Here is a 21,158-nt window from a genome sequence, read left to right as displayed (position 1 = left end):
GGTACCTGTAAAGAAAGAAAACTCTCAGCGTTGTTTAGGGAACCCACGACCCTTGAAGGATGTACTCTCCAACATCTATAGCAAAGAGAACGTAACATGAGCTAGCGCCCTGGTTTGAGTTGCTCCCGCCACCACCCCTTTTGTTCTCGTAAGACCTTACCCTGGAGATTATGACTTTGATGCAGACAGGGGAGCGGAAGAGCCGGCCTCTTGCTCACTCTCTGAACCCCTGCGGTATAATCGTAAGAAAAAGAAAACACAAAATATAGTCCTGTAGGTTTAGATTATTCCACAATCAAAATAACTGGCACTGGTGATTTGAAAACACATCTGCATTACATCATGCCACACGAATAGGTCCATCACCGGGCCCTCTGCCTTGTCAGAAACGGCAGCTTCAACACTCCCACAACTTCCGGGAGTTCACTCCGACAGATCAACCACCTCAAGGAAAATGGGATAGAATTCCCCAAGAAACTGTACTTAAGGCTTTTAGGACAATGTCACAATAGTGCCTTCTTCCCCGCATGAACTTCGTCCTCTGAGTTCGCCAACGCGGGAAGAAAGCACCTAAAACATAGAGTCAATCTAAACAATTCCGATAGCAGCCTTGCACTGTCCTTCGGGTGTTTAACTGGGGAAGGGACCAGATACGAATCCAACGGACCCGTCACAAAGAGACTCCCGTTCCGAGTCTCCGTCCTCAATGGCCACCAGGAATCAAGCTGAGCTAAACACAGCAGCGAACTTAGCTTGGTGCTCAAGGCACCCTTACCAGCCTTCGCGACGTCCAGCGCAGCTCTCGGCGAAGAGTAAGCGGCACTCTCTGTGTGCCCCGGAACCTCTTTGAGTTCGCCGCGCGCGAGCGTCCTGACGTCATCGCCGTCAGGGTTCGACAAGGCTCATGGGATCAGTAGTTCTTCCCTGTACCACGCACTCGAGCGCGATTTGGCAGGGTTCCTTGGGTTCCCGGCAAGTGGGCTTTGACATTTGCTTAGGGTATTACTTTACTAAGTTTTTTAGCACTAACTTCGCGCTAAAATGGCTGACAATGTTTTTTGGGGCATGGATTAGCATTCATGTCTAACCACTACAACAACAACAAGGATAAGAGACCCTCCCCCTACCTTTGGATCACTCTGGGCCAACATAATACATAACAACTGAAATAGGACTAAAACGAAAGGAGGAAGGGAAATGTGATTGGAAAGGGAAACAAGACTACACCAGGACACCTAGGGTCACTGGCATCGACATAGGACTGTACAGCTGTCTAAGAGGCTCTACCCAAAGGAGGTGGCCATATTGGAACGGCTCCATCACAAGGATACAACACTTAACTTACATCCACCGTTCATCATACCCATCTAGTACAGGTCAGAATTTCTTTTTACATCTCCTTCTACCTAACCTGTCCCCCATCCTACCCGCACGAGACACCAATAATGCAATCACTCGGACTCTAGAACCAATCCCTCTTCCCCACGCATACGATAACCCTTCCACCACTACATTTGACACCCCCCCCACACCTCCCCCCACATTCCCATCCACCCCATTAAGCCAGCCCACCACATCCTATTGCACGGACCTCTACCCGAGACCCAGACATATTTCACGCCCCTTAACATCTCACCAAATATACTGTTCACACTATGGAGCTCACAGGCACATACACCTACACCTACACCATCATTTACCCCCGAACCTCTCAAGAAACTCAGCCAAATGATTTAAACACAATTTTATATAACGTCACCCTGAAAAACCCATCGCCGACCCCTACTTCTCAACACACAACGGACATATAACCAATTATATCATCTTCCATACTAAACGACGAGCTCAATGGAGAAACGCATTCCTAACCTTATTCACTATCTCCTCCACTAGGAAAACTGCTCATGGTATAGTTATTTACATCTCCCCCTCACAGCTTTTCCAAGCGACTGCAACCATCACCATCTACAATAATGGAACCATTCTTATGCAATCCACGGACCGTAGTTTAAACCTCCTGGATAAAATCTTCCCAGTCATCAAAGAACAACTGTGTAAACCCCAAACGACCACTCAGGATATTCCCTCCACCAGTACACAACATACCCCTTTGTTTATCCCTTCGGACAACCACTCCCCACTACTTGCACAAACGTTATCTGCATCCGAGTCAAACGTTACTCCCGCCCGGACCTCCCCCTACACCAACACACGGCAAATCACTTTACCAAAACCCCCCACCAATCTTGTTCCCCCACTACACAAACCACTATTCGCACTGGAGACACATACCACTACCACGCCGCCTGACACACACATACTTCACCTACCCGACACAACAGCAGTCACCTACACAGATCCAATAGATAATGCACACCCCTTAACTACATTCACAGATGCCCCCTCGGCAGATACCATCCCCTCCCACACTAACACACACACCACCTCATCCTTGTTGAACACCGACGCTACTAGCATGCACATCCACCTTTCTAGACCCCCACTTCAGGTGCTAGGACACAATAGGATAACCCATTACCACACAGAAGGCATGTTACCCTCCATTAACACTCTGCACCCAAGCACACTGCCTACACCCACAGCCCAGCCATCCACCCCCACAGCCCACCCACATCTAGAACACTTCCTACACCCACATCCCAACCATCCTCCACCACAGCCCTCTCATCCATATCTAAAACACGCCCACCCACACCCGTAACACCCCTCCCAACCCCACCCACACCTGCCCCAGACCACAAACCAGACCAAACTACATCGCAGGCATCCACACCCTTAACACAATCCTTGACCCAACTCATATCCGTACCAAACCCCAGACTTGATGAGATCATGATCTCATTAATTCAAATCAAAGCAGAACTTCAAGTACTCAATGATCGGATATCGAGAAATCCATGGTTTACTAGAGCTACAAGATAGTCCAAACTTAGCTGGCCTCAGAACCATCTAACAGTCACTTTGAAACTCAATCCGCCCAGATGGAATTCAGTCCCCTCCTGTAATAATTCAACCCGACCTATCAGAAGCACTATTCCGCTTTCAGAGAGCGACCTACTCTCTTTGTTAAACTCATATGAACCCGCTCCCTTGAACAAGCTCACTCCCGCCTCAATGATGATCCCTACTATCCCCTCCAACCCTCACTGGACTACTAAACCCATCACTAGAGGCGTTATTAACAACAACCTAAGAAGAATCCCTCATCATGCCCCGGCTTAAATGCATACTCTTAAACTGTAGATCGGCATCTAGACACGCAGCTGACACAGCTGACCTCATTGTCACACAGGAACCGGACCTGTTACTGTTAACCACATCGATGCGAGTGACGGAGCGGTTCCGTCATGCGAGTCGGTTGCGCTGTGCGCATGATGGAACCGCTCCGTCACGGCCCCGCCCGCGCACGGAACCTTCAGCACGGCGCGGTAATCCGCGCCGCGCTGAAGGGGTTAACTGAGACCTGGCTAAAAGATTCCTCCACGCCAATCATTGATATACTAGTACCCCCAAACTACGACATCATTAGATTAGACAGAACCGATAAAACAGGGAGAGGTATCGCCTTTATACATCTTAGCAATATTTCAGTAAACAGAGCCATATCCCCTGTATTCCCCCCCGTGCGAATACTTATGCCTCGACATCACCAGCAATGGCAAACCATTATGTTCTATACACACCATCTATCATCCACCAGGTGAGGACCTCGCCTTCACTGAACACTTCATGGATATGGTATCAACGAATATGGGGCGCCAAAACACCCAAATATTCCTCGGAGACTTCAATCTACATTGGAACGATCACAATGACACAGTGGTTAATAGTCTCAAAAACTTCCTAGATGACCTAGATCAAACCCAAATATGTAACAGCCCTACACACGATAAAGGTTCAATCCTGGATTTAATCATCTCTAAAACAGATTCCATTCAGATCGACTCGATCCAACGCTGTGACTGGTCAGACCATCATATTATTACCTTCTACATCAAGGAAAATGTGAAATATAACTCGGCGCAATCCAAAAGACCTAAAATATGGAAAAGAGACCTGAAAAAAAAATAACCCTAACATTTTGCCATCCCCCAGTTACAACCTACTTCGGCCCCCTGCAGGATCTTCCGAAGTACATTATCTCACCAATCATTACCTCCACGCCATGACCTTGATAATAAATGAGGTCGCACCTCTTCAACTAAAGAGAGTCTCCATAAAAGACTCTAAGCCCTGGTACAATGGAATACTTAATGAGGACAGACGTTCGCTCAGAACATCTGAGCGCACCTGGAGATCTGTTCCATCCGCCAACCACCTCAAGATCCTTAGGACAAAGAGAAATGCATATTACCAAAAGATCAAGCGCACCAAGGCTGACTTCTTCAGCCTCCAACTAGACCAAGCAAGAAACCGCCCCCAAAAACATTTTGAATTCATCAAAACCCAATCCAAGGATGCACCACAACATCCACAAGACTCATCATGCCCGCAACCAAACTGTGAAGAATTCTCCGTCTTCTTCACCTAGAAGACTGACACCATCAAAAAGGACCTCCTAACTGATCTAACCCTACACGCGGGACCACACACAAAACCCCCCCAGCATTTCCAATTGCTTCATACCAAATCCCTTCAAAGCTTGATCTAAAAAATGACGCAGCCTGGTCTTCCCTTACCACCTATTCTGAAGAAACCATAGGCAAAATACTCAGTGCCCTGAACCCTGCCCACCACTTCACCGATCCTCTCCCAGCTAATGCCGTCAAAGACCTTACTCCTCTGGACCAAGATCATAAACAGCTCACTTCAACAATGCTGCATCCCAGACACCCTCAAAGCTGGCCAGGTATCACCCATTCTAAAGAAGCCCACTGCCGACCCTACGGACTTAAACAACTATCTCCCTATTTCCAACATTCCTACCTTGGCCAAACTATTGGAAAAATGTGTTCACCTACAATTGACGAGGCATATTGATCACTTTGACCTCCTTAACAAACACCAATCAGGCTTCCGAGCAGGTCATAGCACTCAATCGGCCATGACACACATAATTGACGATGTGTTACAAATCCTTGATCAAAATGGATCCTGCTTACTCATCCTACTTGACCTCTCCTCAGCCTTTGATACGGTCAAACACGAGAACCTGTTAGACCTCCTGGAACATAGAATGGGATTGTCAGGAGTAGTGCTAAACTGGTTTACCTCATTTCTCCATAATTGGACACAACAATTCAAGGTCAATAACTCCTTGTCCAAACCTGTCCCAGTAACTCTAGGAGTCCCACAAGGGTCTTCACTTTCCCCGACATTGTTTAATCACTTCATGGAACCACTCACCGAAATTCTACACGCATCTAACGTACAATATCACATGTACGCCGACGACACACAACTATACCTTAAGATCCACACCTTAGAAGACATCAAATTGCTTAATACAACGCTTAGGAACACACAAACTTGGCTAGCAGAAAACCATCTCAAATTGAATGCACTAAAAACAGAATTCCTTCTTATAGCTCCACCCGCCCAAGTCCCCATAATACAAGATTGGATTAAACACCTTACAGCACTCAAAGTTCAACCTACAATTGTGGACTCAGCGAAATCACTAGGAATTACTCTTGACAGTAACCTCAATATGCAAAAACACATCAGCAATGCTACAAAGGGAGCAAACTTCCAGATAAACACTCTAAGGAAACTTAAACCTTTCCTACTATTCAACGACTTCAAGCAGGCAGTACAAGCTCTAGTTATACCTAGACTGGAATACGGTAGTATCTCTCTTTGTGGCCTACCCAAAGCATCAACTGCACCGTTAAGAGCTTCTATCAATTCTGCAGCGAGACTCATCACTGGCTCTAAAAGAAATTCCCACATCTCCCCGGATATACAATCCTTGAATTGGCTACCTCTGGAAGCCAGAATTCATCTGAAAATAGCGTGTATGACGCACAAAGCCATGCATCACAATGCACCCACCTATCTGGCACCGAAACTGACAATCTCTGGTGGGATCAGATCTTCAAGAAGTGCGGATAACCTACTACTGAAACCACAAAGGTTCCATAAGAAGAAAACATATAACCGATCCTTCTCTGGGATGGCGCCCAGAATCTGGAATGCCTTACCTCCAGAAACCAGACTTAACCCCTCTACTGCTTCTTTCAAAAAGGAGGTAAAATCGATCCTCATGGCCAAATTCACTTGCGTATGGACTTTAGATATCTGGAGTCCAATCGCATCCGTGCCCCTATCTATTTTGTGATAGTGGACCATCTAAGCAACCTAGACATTTTTTCTTCCCGCTTTCGAACACAACAGGATAGTTCTTGCATTTCTGCTGACTGCTTTGCTTCTACAAGATGCTTTGTACATGTGCTTTGTTTGACATCTATTTGTTGTATAGTAACTTTATATCCGTTTAGGATCTTGTTCGCGCTCTATAAAACTTTCAAAATAAATAAATAAATAAAATAGCAAGGAGAGCTCGCATTCCTACTAGTGTTCTTTCTCCCCTTGGACCACTAAGATCCTTCATAAGCCCTAGTGATAACAGTTTTTGATGAGGGATCGAGCGACAGCCTCAATGCCAACGCTAGTGTCTGGACAACATCTTTCCAATATCCCTGGATTAACGAGCACTGCCATACCATATGGAATAAGTCTCTTAAGTAGTTCCTAGTTTAGGACGAGGAGTGACTTTTGTCCAACTTCCATAATCGTTCATGGGTATAGTATGTCCAGAGGAAGTAATTATGTTGAGTCAATCAAAGACTAGTTGATACTTATAGATCTTGTGCCACCATTAAGAAGTTACTCAACTCATTCTCCTCTAGGGAACAGAGGTCTTTCCCCCAGTTCTCTCTCATCACCATGAACCAGTCTAGGGGCATTTGAGATAAGTATCTGCCATGGTCTCAATATCACCCCCATCCCATTTGCCCAATTATCCAGTAATCAGTTTGGTCTTTGTGGAGTATATTCAACTCTGGTTGGTAAGTTTCAATGCAATGCTGCATGGCAATTACCTATAGGACTGTGACTGGTGGAGTTTGTATTCATCCTGCATTTTTGCAAAGGACTTCATATGGGTCCCCTCCCAGACATGCCGAATTTGGAGATGCCAATATGCCCCCCCCTTGACAAACCCTTCTAAACGAGATAATTGTCTCAGTTGCGTCTTCTGTCATATCTGGTTTTCCTGCATGAGTGTACGCTCCCAACCCATCCAACATCCTTCAAGGAAAATTGGCTGCGTTTAAAAAAAAGTTTGCTTTATTAAAAGCAATCACATACATGGTTGTCTGCTGACCTCCGAGGCCACCATCCTTGTGATGGCAGCGAAACCCTTTGTGACCCACCTCATTAATATTCATGAGGTAGGCCTATTTGTGACCCACAATGAATCGCTAAAGAAACTCAAAAAAGTTTCATACATTAGGAATTGCGCTATTTATTTGTGATTTACAAAAAGTCGCAATAGGTAATCACTATTCTTATTTTTGTGCATCTGGCCCTTTGAGTCGCACAAGTAAAGATAAAAGTTTCCCCTACACTCAAAGGTTTTGATGTGTTGCTGTAATAGGACCTGAAAGTGAAAAGAAGACAAAATGGAATAGCATACAACATATATCGTTAGTCTGATAACAAGAAAAAAGTCGTAAATTACAACTTTTTGAAGTATTACGCCGCTGTTCAGTGATTCAGCTCATGCATGTTCATTTTCAAACACATCCAAGTTAAGTTTACCATTTGACTGCTTTCCTTTCACAGGAAGTACATTTATATATGATTCATATTATGAAAGCAAATAATCTTCCATCACAATCTGTGACCTCAAGCCTTTCTCATAGTATTTACCTATACGAACATACTATATCCTAGTTTCTCTGAGCCAATTTCTGTCTAATACATGTGACGTATGAAATATATCCTTCTACCACACTGTCAGCTGTCCCTCTTTCTATGCAGTATGGAATGGCCTTGTGCCCAATCTCTGCTGCAGCTGACTTCCACTGCAGACAGTTCTGCTCTTAGGACCTGCACCTAACATCTCATGTGGCCAACACCCATTGTGCCCGTCTGAAGGCCATATGTAGCATAGGTTGGTCGAAATCAGCCGCGGCCTGTGCAGGTACGAGTGGTGGGGCAGTGGGGCCGGGTGGGGGGAGGGGGTTATTTCGACAGACGACGAGAGAAAATTAGGTATTTATTTAATTTCCCCTCGTGGTTGTGTGTCGAATCTCCCCACCCCCAACCCGGCCCCATCACTCTTACCTGCACAGGCCGTGGCTGGTCGAAAGGCTAAGCCACCAGCCCTGTGCCAAAACCTCCCCTGCACTGACTCCTCCCCCCATTACGGAATGTCCTATGTCCAGGCCCTTCACCCAATTGACAGTGCATCCATTGCCTGCCTGAGACATTTGGCTAGATGCCTAGACTGTGGTCACGCCCTCTGCTGAACCCGCAATACAGCCTACCTCTGCTGCGCAGTGTACTCTGCCATGCATGGTGAAAGGCCAGGGTTAGGAAAAAATGCCCCAGCACAGGGATATGAATTATCCTTTCCCTTCCTGACCAACAATCCCACACTAATGCTTTTAATCCAAATTCTGTCCCACATTATCTCGTTGGTCAACCACTGTCAGCCTTTTCTAACCCAATGTTTGTTTGTTTTTTCATTTGTAGCGAGGAGGCTGGGTATGGACACTAGACAACATATTTGTGACTATATAAATCAAATCAAAGGAAAAAAATAAATAAAACTAATTCCTGGATTTTAAGGATTTCAGAGACATTGACAGAAAAGCGTCAACCACTAACTTGTTACTATAGGAACCACTCAGAAAGACTCAAAGATCTGGTTTTGAAAGAGAGCAGAGCATGGTTTTTGCACTGATGAGGACTGACGCGGCTCAGCGCTGTCTGTGGGCATCTGATGTAAACTTGGTTATGGCACCAAAGCCTGAGGGGTCTTAGTGTGTGTAGTCCGCTCACTACCACAATATTGTGAAGCCCCTAGCTTCACCAACTCTACATTAAGAAAGAGAATTAGCAAGAGATGGCGTGGGGTTCCTGCTTTTCAAGACTTTTGTTAGACATCCCTTGTTATTCTTCCTAGACTAGGTTTTTATTAATTTCTTGGTGCATTTCCATCAGTCTACCATCCCTTGAGCTAGCTGCACACTGAGTAGAGTCCCTGCAAACATGCAAGTGCACCACTGGTTAGTTAGCTAATTGTGGGAAAATAATGATATTTTTCAGCATAATTTCCCCAAAAGATATCTAAAAAGTTATAGGTGGTACAGGCAGTGATTAAGGCAGTTCAAAATATGAATTCTTGCATTGCCTTTGATTTACCAAACCGCATAGCTACGCTCACTGATGTAAATATTATTTATTTAGAAATCTAATCATTTTGTCCCTAAACTTCAGCTTGTCAGTTTTTGGAAATGCACACATTTCCCTACCAAATAAACACTTTTCATTTTGGAAAAAGAACCTCAGTTTCTCTAAAGAAAAGCATACTTTTCATGAAAATAAACTCACTTTTGTCATGAAATGGCAACTTATTTTTAGTAATTGCATATTGGGTGCACAAACATCAATTTGTCATTTTTGTCAAATACATGCATGCACTATTGTCATGCATGGATACATTCTGCCTCATATCACCCTCTGATACTATGAATGCCCACAATATGCAGAACATTAACACTTTTATGCTGAGGTCAGCAGTGTACCAACTAAGGGTATCATTGTGCCATAGATATCCCCAGTAGGTCGAAAAGTACTACTTTTAGGCATGAACAATGATCAAAGGAGGATTTAAGCACTTCCATGCCATGAATTGACACCATTATGCCAGAGGCCAGCGTTATATTAGGAATAGGCACCATTATGCCATGGATGCTCACATTTTGCCAAGAATTACCACCAATGTGCCAAGGTTTCCCTTGAGAAAGTCTGTAACAGCGAAAACATGTGACTTTTCTTACAAAGGCGTGTGTTAACCTGGTCAAATATATTGTTTTGCAGCTGTAGAATGTTGTGGGGTCCTTCATTTGAAATGTGACATTAATGCTACTCATTGTGGGATATTACCTACACCCAAAATAGTGTCATTTATGCTATACAATTGCATAAAAACAGAAGTGTATATGTTATCCCTAAGCCTGGAGGATTTTAATACAGATGTGCTTGTTTGCGGTCTCTTGCCTCCAGCTTTGAAGATGACCATCCGAGTGGTGTCCAGTCTGGATGGAGACCTGATGGTGATTCCTGAGGTCAGGAGCCGGACCCTGTACCGGCACAAGGGCTGGACAGAAGAAGAGCTGAAGAAGACGGTGCTGTGGCTGACAGACGGCGACACATGCAGCTGCGAAGAGATGAAAGAGCCAGGTGCCATCGTCCTGGCTTTAGGGCACAAGGTAGATGATCGCTTGGTCATCTCCTGGGTGAGGAAATGGCAAAAAGGCGAGAAAGATCTGAAGAAATTTACAAGGCTTGTTCGGAAAATGCACTGCTGATTCAGGGAGGATGCGGAAGGGTCTGCCTGGCGAGGCAGATATATAGGGCTTTAGCTGTATAGCTCCTATCCAGCTAAAGTTGTTCGTTGGGGTTTCTCTTCCTTGTCGGGACATCAGCAGCTTTCATTTTAAGAAGAGGACGCCAATCATCTCTAACTTTACCTTTTTACATTTTTGCACACACTCTACATGAATATTTTTATGATTCCTGATAATTTTATCATGGTGGCGCCTTCGCCGCTGCAGTTAAAGAAAGATTACATTTTACTCATTGTCTGTACCTCGTTATATTTTTATTGGATATCAATAAGGTATCTTCCCTGGCACAGCTGGTCCTTAGGTGGAACGATACCTTAAGAGCTGGTAAAAGTAGCACATTGTTGCCATATTTTTGGGGAGTGTGTACGAATGACGTAGATCAATTGTTAAAAAGTTGAAACACTTATAGGTTTACAAGACTTTTACTTTCATAATGCACTAATCTGTTGACACACAGGTGTGTGTTTCACGGCTCTTTTGAAATTAGACAATTTAGTGGGGCCATATCTTTCATAACCCATACCTTTCTGCTGTTAGCGGCCCTGATATTGTCATTTGAGAGCGGCCTTCCAGCCATTGAGGTAGTAAAGTTTGTAAAGACACAACAACATGAAATGATATGTCTTCGAGGTGTTTTGGAAAAGCTGCCTTCCTGATAGGCTGATGCACTTATCTAAGAATGATCCCCCAGTATGTCACTTCAAGTGGAACTCAGAGCTATAACCTTCAGATTATATTAATTTTAGAATGAGGAGTGAGTGAATACTGCTCACCACTGGAAAGAATCCTTGCAGCTGTAATCTCCAGCTTAGGATGCGATTTCCGTCAACCCTCTACACACCAACCCGGTCTCCACCAAATAATGACATTAGAAGAGATGTGGCTGCCGGCCTTTTGTGACCTTCTCGATTCAGGAGCATCACGCAAAGAGAACATTTGATAGACGAAGCAGAGCAGAGTATACAAGCTTGGGTTAAGAATGGTAAAGGGAGTGAGATTTAGGAGGAGACAACAAGTTATTTTACATAGAAACCTTGGGCCATGGGTGAAACCACGCATAGACAGCGGATGAAGGTGGACATCTCATACATTGATGTCCTGAGCTGAGGCGGCCTAGAACCCACTTTTCTTAAGTACGTAGCTGTAGGGCCTAGTATGGCAGCCACATTTGAGCAGTTCAATATGACCTGAGTATTTCGGAGCTCCTTTTTAGGTGTACCATTGAGGCATGCTTCATTAACAGCACAGGGATATTGCATATTGGCTGACGTTTGGGGATGGCTGAGCAGGTGCCTGGTACTTACATGAGTAGGCACTTGTGGGGCGGGCCCATTGTGTGAATTTTGGGGGACATAGCAACAGTCCAAGTGCTGAGAAGGAAATTGTTACACTCTTCAGTGCAGCAGGCGAAGAAGCATGCTTGCTGCTCCCTCCAGCAGCCAGTCTATTACACAGCCAGTATGGAAGACTGAAACACAGCAGAGAGGGCAGTTCTAAGTCAAGGAACCTAGAGCCATGGAGCCCTTCCAGGATCCCAAGACCACACATGTAAAGACGTTGTGTGAATCAGAGGCCTTTGGAACATCACGCCTCTTCGTTTGCAAGAGATGTTTCAGGTTTGCTTGGGGTCCATCAATTTGATGTTCCTACAGCTCAAGTGGTAAACAAATTTGGGTTTAGTGCGTCAGTTATTTACTCTGCGAATTATTATTTTTGAATACATTATCTTCTCTGTACACAGTCTAGCTTTGTTGTTGTGTCCTGGTACACACTTTGAGGCAAATCCTTAGAGCAGAATATGCAAGTTAGCAACAGCAGCCACAGTCAAGTATCTAGGCTGTGCAAACTACAGATTCTCACCATACCTGGGTAATTAAAGTGTGGAAATCTGTACCTCCAACCACATAGAAAAGACCAGAACCTGAATTTTCAAAACCTTTGCTATAAATAGGCTGCAAACTGCACGAGAAGGCATTTGTGCTCGCCAGTGGCAGGGTCAGGGCGAGGAACAGACTGCGGATTCATACTTAAAGGGTTGGTCAACATTTGCAGTTGGACATGGGAGCTATGCTTTTTAATATGTTATGTTAATGTTGCTACAACACAGGCCTTGCTGTATATTAACATAATATTTTTGGTGCATTAGGGTGAATGGGAAGGCCCATGTGCCAGGCCTGTGCTAATGCGAGCTTGCTAGAAATACAGACTTTAAAAAAGAAAACTAAATGTGTTTGATTTCCACAAACTTTTCTGTTGCTCATAAGAACTGGCAGGAGAAGGGATTTTTCCACCTTCTGCAGTATTTAGCATTACATGGTAGCTAGAGATGCATTTCAGTATAGAGTGACCTTGTGTAGTTCCTCTGATACAAAACCAAAGAAGATAGAGCAGACAACAACTTCCATGAGTTTCCTGAAACTATAACCGAAGCATTGTCTAACTATCTTCTGTAACGAGTACAAGAGCCGAGCAGAGAGCGAGCAGAGAGCCCTCCTCGCTCCAACATACGTATAAAACGTATCAATGTTTGGGGTGCGCCAAACCAGATGTACGGGTTACTAGAGAGATGCTAAGTGGAGCTCTGACTTCAGGCCTCATAGCATAATGTCTATGGGGCTATACATGACTATGCATAGAACTCAAAACATGCAACAGCTGTGCTCAGCAGTTAGTGACTTATATAGGGTTTTAGACTGAGGGTGTAGGGATGTATCATGAAATGTGATTGGTGTATATCTCATGCCAATTCTTATCATCATTTGTTTGCTGAGGTTTTTGATATTTATTATGGCAGTTCTTACATGCTGAGGTGAACAATACATAATAAATAAGGAGTTTATTGTAAAAATACAATACTTGTGTGTGTAATCATTTCAGAGTTCCAGGCAGGGCTCTGCAAAATCACGCGCATGAGAGGTCTCTGACAGGCCTGTCTGACTCACTGCTTATTTTGTACAAAAAAACATAAGTGCCAGGGTTCTCATCAAGAGGCCACCGCAGCTTGCACCACACATTGCCCCTGCCAGCGCTGCCAATGATAGTAACAACACAACTACTGACCATCACACTCCGACAAGTGTGACAATTCGGACTATTTCAGGCCCCCAAAGCTATAAGAATGGCTTGGGCGGCAGGTAATAGTGATTTGTAATGTATATTCAAATAACAATTGACTGTTGTGGTCATCTCTAAATTAGCCAGACAGCGCCACCTTGTGAAAGACTGTCACAAGTGCCTGTGCTGACAATTACGTTATGGTGTCGAGCACCGGAAACCATCGGCTCAAATTAAGCAGTGGACTCCTTACACTCCTTTCCAAACAAGCATAAATCACTGAAAGGGGTGAGCAACACTTGCCAGTTTCCTTTTCTCTAAAAATGTCACAATTTTCCATTTAGGCCTAGGTAATCTACTGAGTGTGACCCCAATAATTTGGGAAACACAGCCTAGTGTCCTATGTGTGCTGTGATCTGTATGGGTTTATTGGAATACCATTAACTGTCATTAAACACAACCTTTTTCCACAGGGGTTTACCACACGTAAGACAGGCAGTACTTCATCATTGTTAACTTTGCCCAGACATACATGGCCAGCCCTGGGCACCTATGCACCACCTTGAGAAAGAGGCAGGTTGAACATAGACGAGACGAGAGAAATACTGAAGGAGACAGTATATACTGCAACAGTGAGGCACTGAGGTGAAAGGCAGTATGCAATCACCTTCAAAACACTCAAGCACCTACCATTAATCCACAGACTATTAATGGGGTGTTGCCCAGCAAAGCAGAATGAAATTTCATTTTAGATTGTTGAATAACTCTCAAACTCTCAAAAGTAACACATTTCAAAACAACCCTCCTCAATTAGTTCTAAATATAAATAGTTAGAAAAAGGAATACTTCCCAAAGTGTTTGTTCTCAAAATTTATTGATGTACGTAGAGTGTGAAAGGGGTGAATGAATTGGGAGTTTGAGGTCACGGTATAGGGGCTAACAGTATGGGAAAAGGGTTTAAGGGTATTGGGCTAAGAGTTTTGCCATTGGTTCACGGTTTCAAGGTGTAAGGCTTAGGCAATAAGGGGCTAGGTGCGATGGGGTAGGAGGTAAGGCACTGGGTATGGGGTAAATGGTTAAGGCCATAGAAATTAAGCGTATGGGTTAGGGTATAGGGTTAAAGGTATAGGTGTAAGGTTTAGGGGTATAGGGTTATGGGACTGGAGTGCAAGGGATAAGTGTATAAACTTGAAGAGGTCATGGGTATGGAGTTAGAGATTAAGAGTATATCGCTAGAAGTTGTGTATCTTCGTTCTACGACGTAGGGTAAAAACAGAATAATGAACATGTGACTTCAGTGGCAATAGGGCCCTGTCTAACTCAGTGTCAGTCATAGGGAAGCTTATTTGCCACCCTGTATGCTGCTACACATGGTATTCCACCTACAGTGGTATTGCCAGAGGCTCATAAACAATCACAGAAGGAGCACAGTACTTCGCCTGCTGCTGCAGCTAACAGGATATATAGACGCTCCAGCAGATATCCTTCTTGGCCGTATGCAGCACTTTTGGCCATTCGCTAGAAAATGCAGCCCCTCCACAGAATCAGAAATAAATTAAGCTGCCAAAGAATGTCTCTCTAGTTTATATCTCAATGGGAGAGACACAGAAGGGACTAAACCACAGAAATCCCAAGTGAATACTAAAGAAAAGAACGACATAAGCAGAGATCTCAAGGGGAGAATTTGAAAACCCGGTCGTGATTCCTTAGAAAGAAATTTGCTTACTTTTGTGAAGATGAAGAAGATCATGAGGTATATTACCTGAAAGTGTGAGGGAATGAGACCTCTGACCCCTTGCCTTCCAGTCATCCTCTAACTCAAGATTTATATTGCCAATACTAGATTTTAAACACTCTAGGGAAAGAGGAGAACAAAGCAAGGAAAAAGGAGAGTAATCAGGCGCTGGACACCGAAAGAGGACAGAAATAATACGGTCATGGCAGATGACTACAAATGCAAACATTTGGTGATTTATCATATTAGACTACACAGTCATATTCACAATCAGGATATGTATTCACCTTTCTTATTCTTGCAGAAAAGACGGCAGAGAATGCCTCCAGCAGAGAAGGGCAGCAGCAAGGCACTGATAGAAGGCAAATGCAAGAGAACAAAACAAACAGTACACAAGTATAAACACTGTAGAAGTGAGAGGAGAGAGCTAAAAAACAACAAGGATATACAGCATAGGGAGATCAGGTGCAACTTTGAGCAAGAACAAGGTAAACCCACCAACACACAAAGTTGAGAGACACAAACTGATTGGAATCTTGCCTCTTAAGCTGTGACAACATCCCGTGCTCCGGAATAGGAAATTGAAATAATGCAAATGGTAGCCATATTGGTTAGGAAAGATATCCATGGAAAATGATGGCCTTAACAGAATTCACTATGGCCGACTCACACAGCAACACCATCAATAATATGTCATGCGAGACCTTCCACATTTTTGCTGACCCCTTAGTTTCCAACTCCTAGTACACCTCAGCCTTCCTGCGAGACGTTTGCTCCACATTCCTCCAGGTAAATGACTATATGTATTGCCACAATATCTGCAGCATAATAACCTGCACCCCTTTAACCGTTTACATTCGTATCCTGACAGTACATCCCTTTCCAGCAGACACCCCGGTTTACTAGGGAAACAGGCATAGAATGCAAATCACACAAATTATCCCTTGCTGATTTCTGAATTGTGTTCACTTTTTAGAAATCTATAGCTTTCTGGGTTCAGCCATGGGTTTCGCACTTGTTCGACTACAAATAGCAAGTAGATATCAAGCACAAAAATAGGAACATCTGACTACCACTTAGAAAATTGGGAAAACGTTTTTGAAAAATACGTTTTTTATTTTACAACTCTGTGTGTCCCTGATAGCAGGTAAGAGGATGATCTTAGCACACCAAACCTTTTGTAGATGTAAGTTTTAGTTGCACAAACCTTTCTTCTCATTTTTCAACAAGAAAAATACTTCAGTTTAGCTATTTTCTTACCTTCCTTCCAGGGGAATTCCCAAACCATAGGGTATCATTAGAATCCGCTACATGTTGGGAAAAAAGAAGTGATTTGGCCTGGGGACCTTGTGTGGAAGAAACATTATGAAGGCTTAAGCGTGACCTGCCCCAAATATAAAAAAAAGGGCTCGGCACCAGGTGGACCTAGCAGTAAAAGGGTTAAAGGACATGCTGATCCAGTGGCGTACCAACAACAGATACTCCAATACCATATACTCACCTGGACCCATAAACACACTTACAATTGAGTAAACCGCTGGAGTCAATTTCACAATTCAAGATTAGTTATTCCTTATTTTTAACTAACCTTTTCACTGATCGATAAAAGTTCTTTCCTCTGGTCGATGGACCATTAGTTGAACTAGTTGATGGTGAAGATTAACATAAAACCTAACTTTTCAATATTTCAAAGTAAATAACCACAGACTCGGGACATTTTAAAACCTTAATCTACATTAAATGCATGTGAACCACTTCAAAACACAGTACAGACACCATCATCCGAAGGAAAGAAAATTCAATTAATCAATCATTAAACACATACTTCGAACTCTTGCAATGACTTATGCTCAGAAAGGGAGAGGACAGAGAGAAAAGAACATCTACAAATGCACGAAATTATATTTACCAAGAAAGGTGTGAAGACCAACTCCCTGGCCAAAGGGCTGGTAAGGGTCCCCCGGGAGAGTTCAGGAGACAAAGACTTCAGGACAGGATTCAGGACAGGACAGTTGACTTCTCTAGAACCGACGATTGCGCCGCACCCCTCTCTGACACTCTCTTCCTCTATGAGATTCTTCCGCGATCTTCTGATCTAACCCAATTAAATTAGGATAGAAAGTTCTGCTTCAGCCTCTGCATTCGATTCTTCATCAGCATCACCCGCTACACCAACAGCATCCAGAGCTCTGCAGCATTCAGCAAATATTCATCTGACTAACTAACTAAGCTACCTCAATTATACCTTTCGTTCTTCATGTACCACCCACTAAAGTTTCAATATCGCAAAAATACGAAATCTAATTGGTCAAGCAAGGGGGGAAGATCAACACACCATGGTTACATGTCATTCTATTCAGTTAGCCCATTGTTCACAAACCCATCCCCTTAATTTTATTCATGACTTTTATTTCCCACCCGCATTCACATTTCATCTGCAACATTTGTTAAAAAGCTAACATGTAGATCCATTCAGTTTGAACTTTTTCACCGTCTGTTCTCAGGCTGGAGCACATTGCGTCCTAGACTTTTTAAACTCTGTGTCATCCTTCCGGGTTCACTTTCAGTAGTCATGCGCAGTCATCACATGGCTTAGCTTACTTCAGTCATACACGAGAGGCCCAAATGCGCACTAGTGATAAAGTCAGAAAGACAAATGTTACTTAAAAAATATAAATGGTTTCACTGTATACCACCCATCTCTACTCTATTCCCCTTTATTTATTAATACTTTTCCCGTAATAGCATTAGTAAAATAGCTCATTTTCTTTTCAGCAAAGCAGATGCCATGCACGCGAGTCTTAAAGACGCCATTTTTGTGCCTTTTGCTCATGGGCAAGAATGTCCCTCCAAGAATTAGTCTGTCATATTACATAGATGCAGTTGACGCATGCGCAGTAAAGATTTCCCCGTTAAAGCAATTTTAGTCCTCCGTTCATATTATTAGCGTTAGTAGACACATAGGCAAGCTTCACTAACCCGCGTGTTTGTGTGGTGCGCATTAGTTTTACACAAAACATAATTAATAACATGTTAGTGAGTTAAACGAGCGGATTGCTTACGAGCAAGTCTCTTTTCTACGAGTCCTTGCTCCATCAATCCCCTCTCTGATGGTATTTTTGAGCCATCACAAAATTACCCATCCCTAGTCAGATGCCAACTTTCAGTATTTCTCATTTTCATTTTCCTCCTTTCCTTTCTCATCTTGATCTTTGTTCAAAATCTGTCATCTTTTTTTATAAATTCTCCCTTTCATTTCCTCCAACTGTATTTCATCATATTCCCCCTTCCTTTTCTTTCCTTTCCCATTAACTTCATATTTTCTTCCCTTTCCTTTGTTTCTGCAACACTTACACCAAATCATTATTGTCAAAACTATTATTGTTATTCCAACTATTGGAAGGATTATGTGACCTAAAATACTTTCCCCTAAATCAGAAAACCAAGTACCTATTGAAGAAAAACTTTTTGTTAGTCTTTCCCATACACTGTCAACCTCCAGTGGTTTCATATGTTCATGAAGTTTTGTAATATTCTTAATATACCCTCTGATTTCCTTACTTTTATCAGGTATGTAAGTGCAACAATGTTGCACTTTCAGCATTTTAAAGACTCCGCCCTCTTTTGCCGAAAAGATATCAAGTGCAAGTCGGTTTTGTAAAACCACAGACCTGATCGCAACCATTTCTGTATTAATCATCAAGAAACCCCCAGCAGTATCAGTCGAGAGATGATCAACTACTGTTGGACAATTTGCAAATTCTATGTGAATTCAGAATGACTCCCACTGAAGGTATCAATGCACCAAATATGTCACCTACTATTTCTGAAAAACTAGCCCTCATTCTCCGTGTTAGTCCGTTAATGTTTTCATTGCTTCCAGTGATTCTTTTTACATGATAAATCTTCAGAAATACAATCTCAAAATACCAGCTTCCGTACCACCGTGCAGGCAACCTATAGTAAGCATTATTCTCACACACGTAGTAAACCCCAGGAAATACTGGATCAGTTCCCCCTTTTAGTCCCCAACCTCCCAAAATTAGGAAGTTGTGTTCACATTCACTGGAACCAATAAATACGTTATTATAGTCTGTCTTTAATCTATGGAGGCAGGTTTTCCATTTCTTCAAAAAGTCTAGGGACATCGCAGCATGAGCTTTTCCAGCTGTATAAATTCCCTCTTTCTCAGCCCATGGAGGTACATGGGTTTTCTGTTCAGCAGCTTTCTTTCTAAAATCCTGTCTCCTTTTTTCAACTCAATTCAAAAACACTTTCTCTTCTTCACGTAATGTACATGTTAAGTTATTCTTGTGTGCCTTTACTATATCTATCAACTTCATTTTTAGGAAACAATCACCCATAAACTGTGCATTTTGACTACCAAGTACTGGATTCACATTCTTTCGAATAGGAAGTTCTGAGAATACTACATCTAAGTTTGAATAATAATACTGAAGTTTTCCTGTTTTATAAAACAGACTTGCTAGTACACTACATAAAATACCATATGTTAAAGGTAAATGATGGTATGTAACTCCTTCTGACACTGAAGTTGGTAACTTCATACAAACATAACAATCACTAATCTCCATTGTATCTACATACTGAAACAACAATTTCGTGAAAACATTTAAAGATGTATCATTATCTAATACCATGTGATGAAAATCTGTCTCATCCGGTGCTTCTAATTCTACTCTATCTCCTTTAACTGTATCTGCCTTTCCATTAGTATCTGTATCATTCTTCTTATTTTTTATCATAAAATAAGGCACCGCTACTGTTAGAAATAGCCATACTGAGATCACTAACAGAATGCTACATATGCAAGTTCATTTAAAACTTCATTTTGGTCGCTCAGTGACTTCGTTTTTAGCCATTATAATCTAAGAAGATTTCTCTTCTTTTCCTTTCTTCACTTAGAAATTCAGACTCTTGTTTTCAAGGTGGCCTCACTTTCCCTTCATTAATCTGTGCAGCATCTACTTCTGCTGACTCTTCATTTAAGTCTAAATTTTCAAATTCTTCTAAAATTACATTTGTCCACTCAGGGCCCTTGTATTTGTTGTTCTCACAATCGACTGTTTAGACTGAGTTTGACTAGTAACCTCATTCACTTGCTCGGGTTTTTCTCTTGTTTTTCTCAGATAGTATCTTAATCTTTTCACTCCACCTAGCCAGTTGTCACCTTTTCTGACCCTTTTAATCTGAACTGCACTGTCACCTTCTTTGTCTTTTTCTAAAGTACTTTTATTTTCAGGGTGTCTAGGCACAATCCGTTCTTCTTCTTCTGAATCACTTTTTCGCTGTTTCTGTCCAGGTCTTATGTTATCCACCCGAAACTGTTCTTCTTCCTCTATCTGATCCTGTTCGGGTCTTAGTTCAAACTGATCTTCTTCTTCTGCCCAAACTTGTTCTTATTCTCCTAACTGGTCCTGTTCAGGTCCTACAACAATTTGTTCTTCTGCTGACTCAACGTGTTCTTCTTTTTCTGTCTGTCCCTGCTCAGGTCTTTGAATAGTTCTGTTTACCTGAGTATGTTCTTCTCTCCCTGTCTGATCCTGCGCAGGGTTTCGAGTAGCTCTGTTCACTTCTTCCTGAGCGTGTTCTTCTACACCTATCTGATCCTCACTACCTTCCTGTCTCTCTAATCTTGTTCTTCTTCTTGACTGAACAACAACTTCAGGTATGTCAAGCACTGGTATCCATTCCCCCTGACTTGTGCTCGGTTGTTCCTCGTCTATCACTTCAGAATCTATTGC

The 21,158-nt window shown here is 42.8% G+C and overlaps 1 protein-coding gene across 2 annotated transcripts in view; it reads left to right on the top strand.

Annotated features, from left to right (window-relative positions):
• Positions 1 to 13,457, top strand: part of LOC146806089 (secreted frizzled-related protein 2-like) — a 127,228-nt gene extending 113,771 nt beyond the window's left edge. For both annotated transcript variants that reach the window (XM_085623414.1, XM_085623413.1), the window contains one exon: positions 10,261 to 13,457. In XM_085623414.1, the coding sequence (XP_085479540.1) occupies positions 10,261 to 10,565 (305 nt within the window). In that variant the 3' untranslated portion in view covers positions 10,566 to 13,457. The remainder of the gene's footprint in view (positions 1 to 10,260) is intronic.
• Positions 13,458 to 21,158: the final 7,701 nt, after the last annotated feature.

Source organism: Triturus cristatus, chromosome 8 (assembly GCF_964204655.1).
Source record: "Triturus cristatus chromosome 8, aTriCri1.1, whole genome shotgun sequence".
Taxonomy (NCBI): domain Eukaryota; kingdom Metazoa; phylum Chordata; class Amphibia; order Caudata; family Salamandridae; genus Triturus; species Triturus cristatus.
Note: the sequence above shows the minus strand (reverse complement) of the source record. Positions and strands in the feature narration are given on the sequence as shown.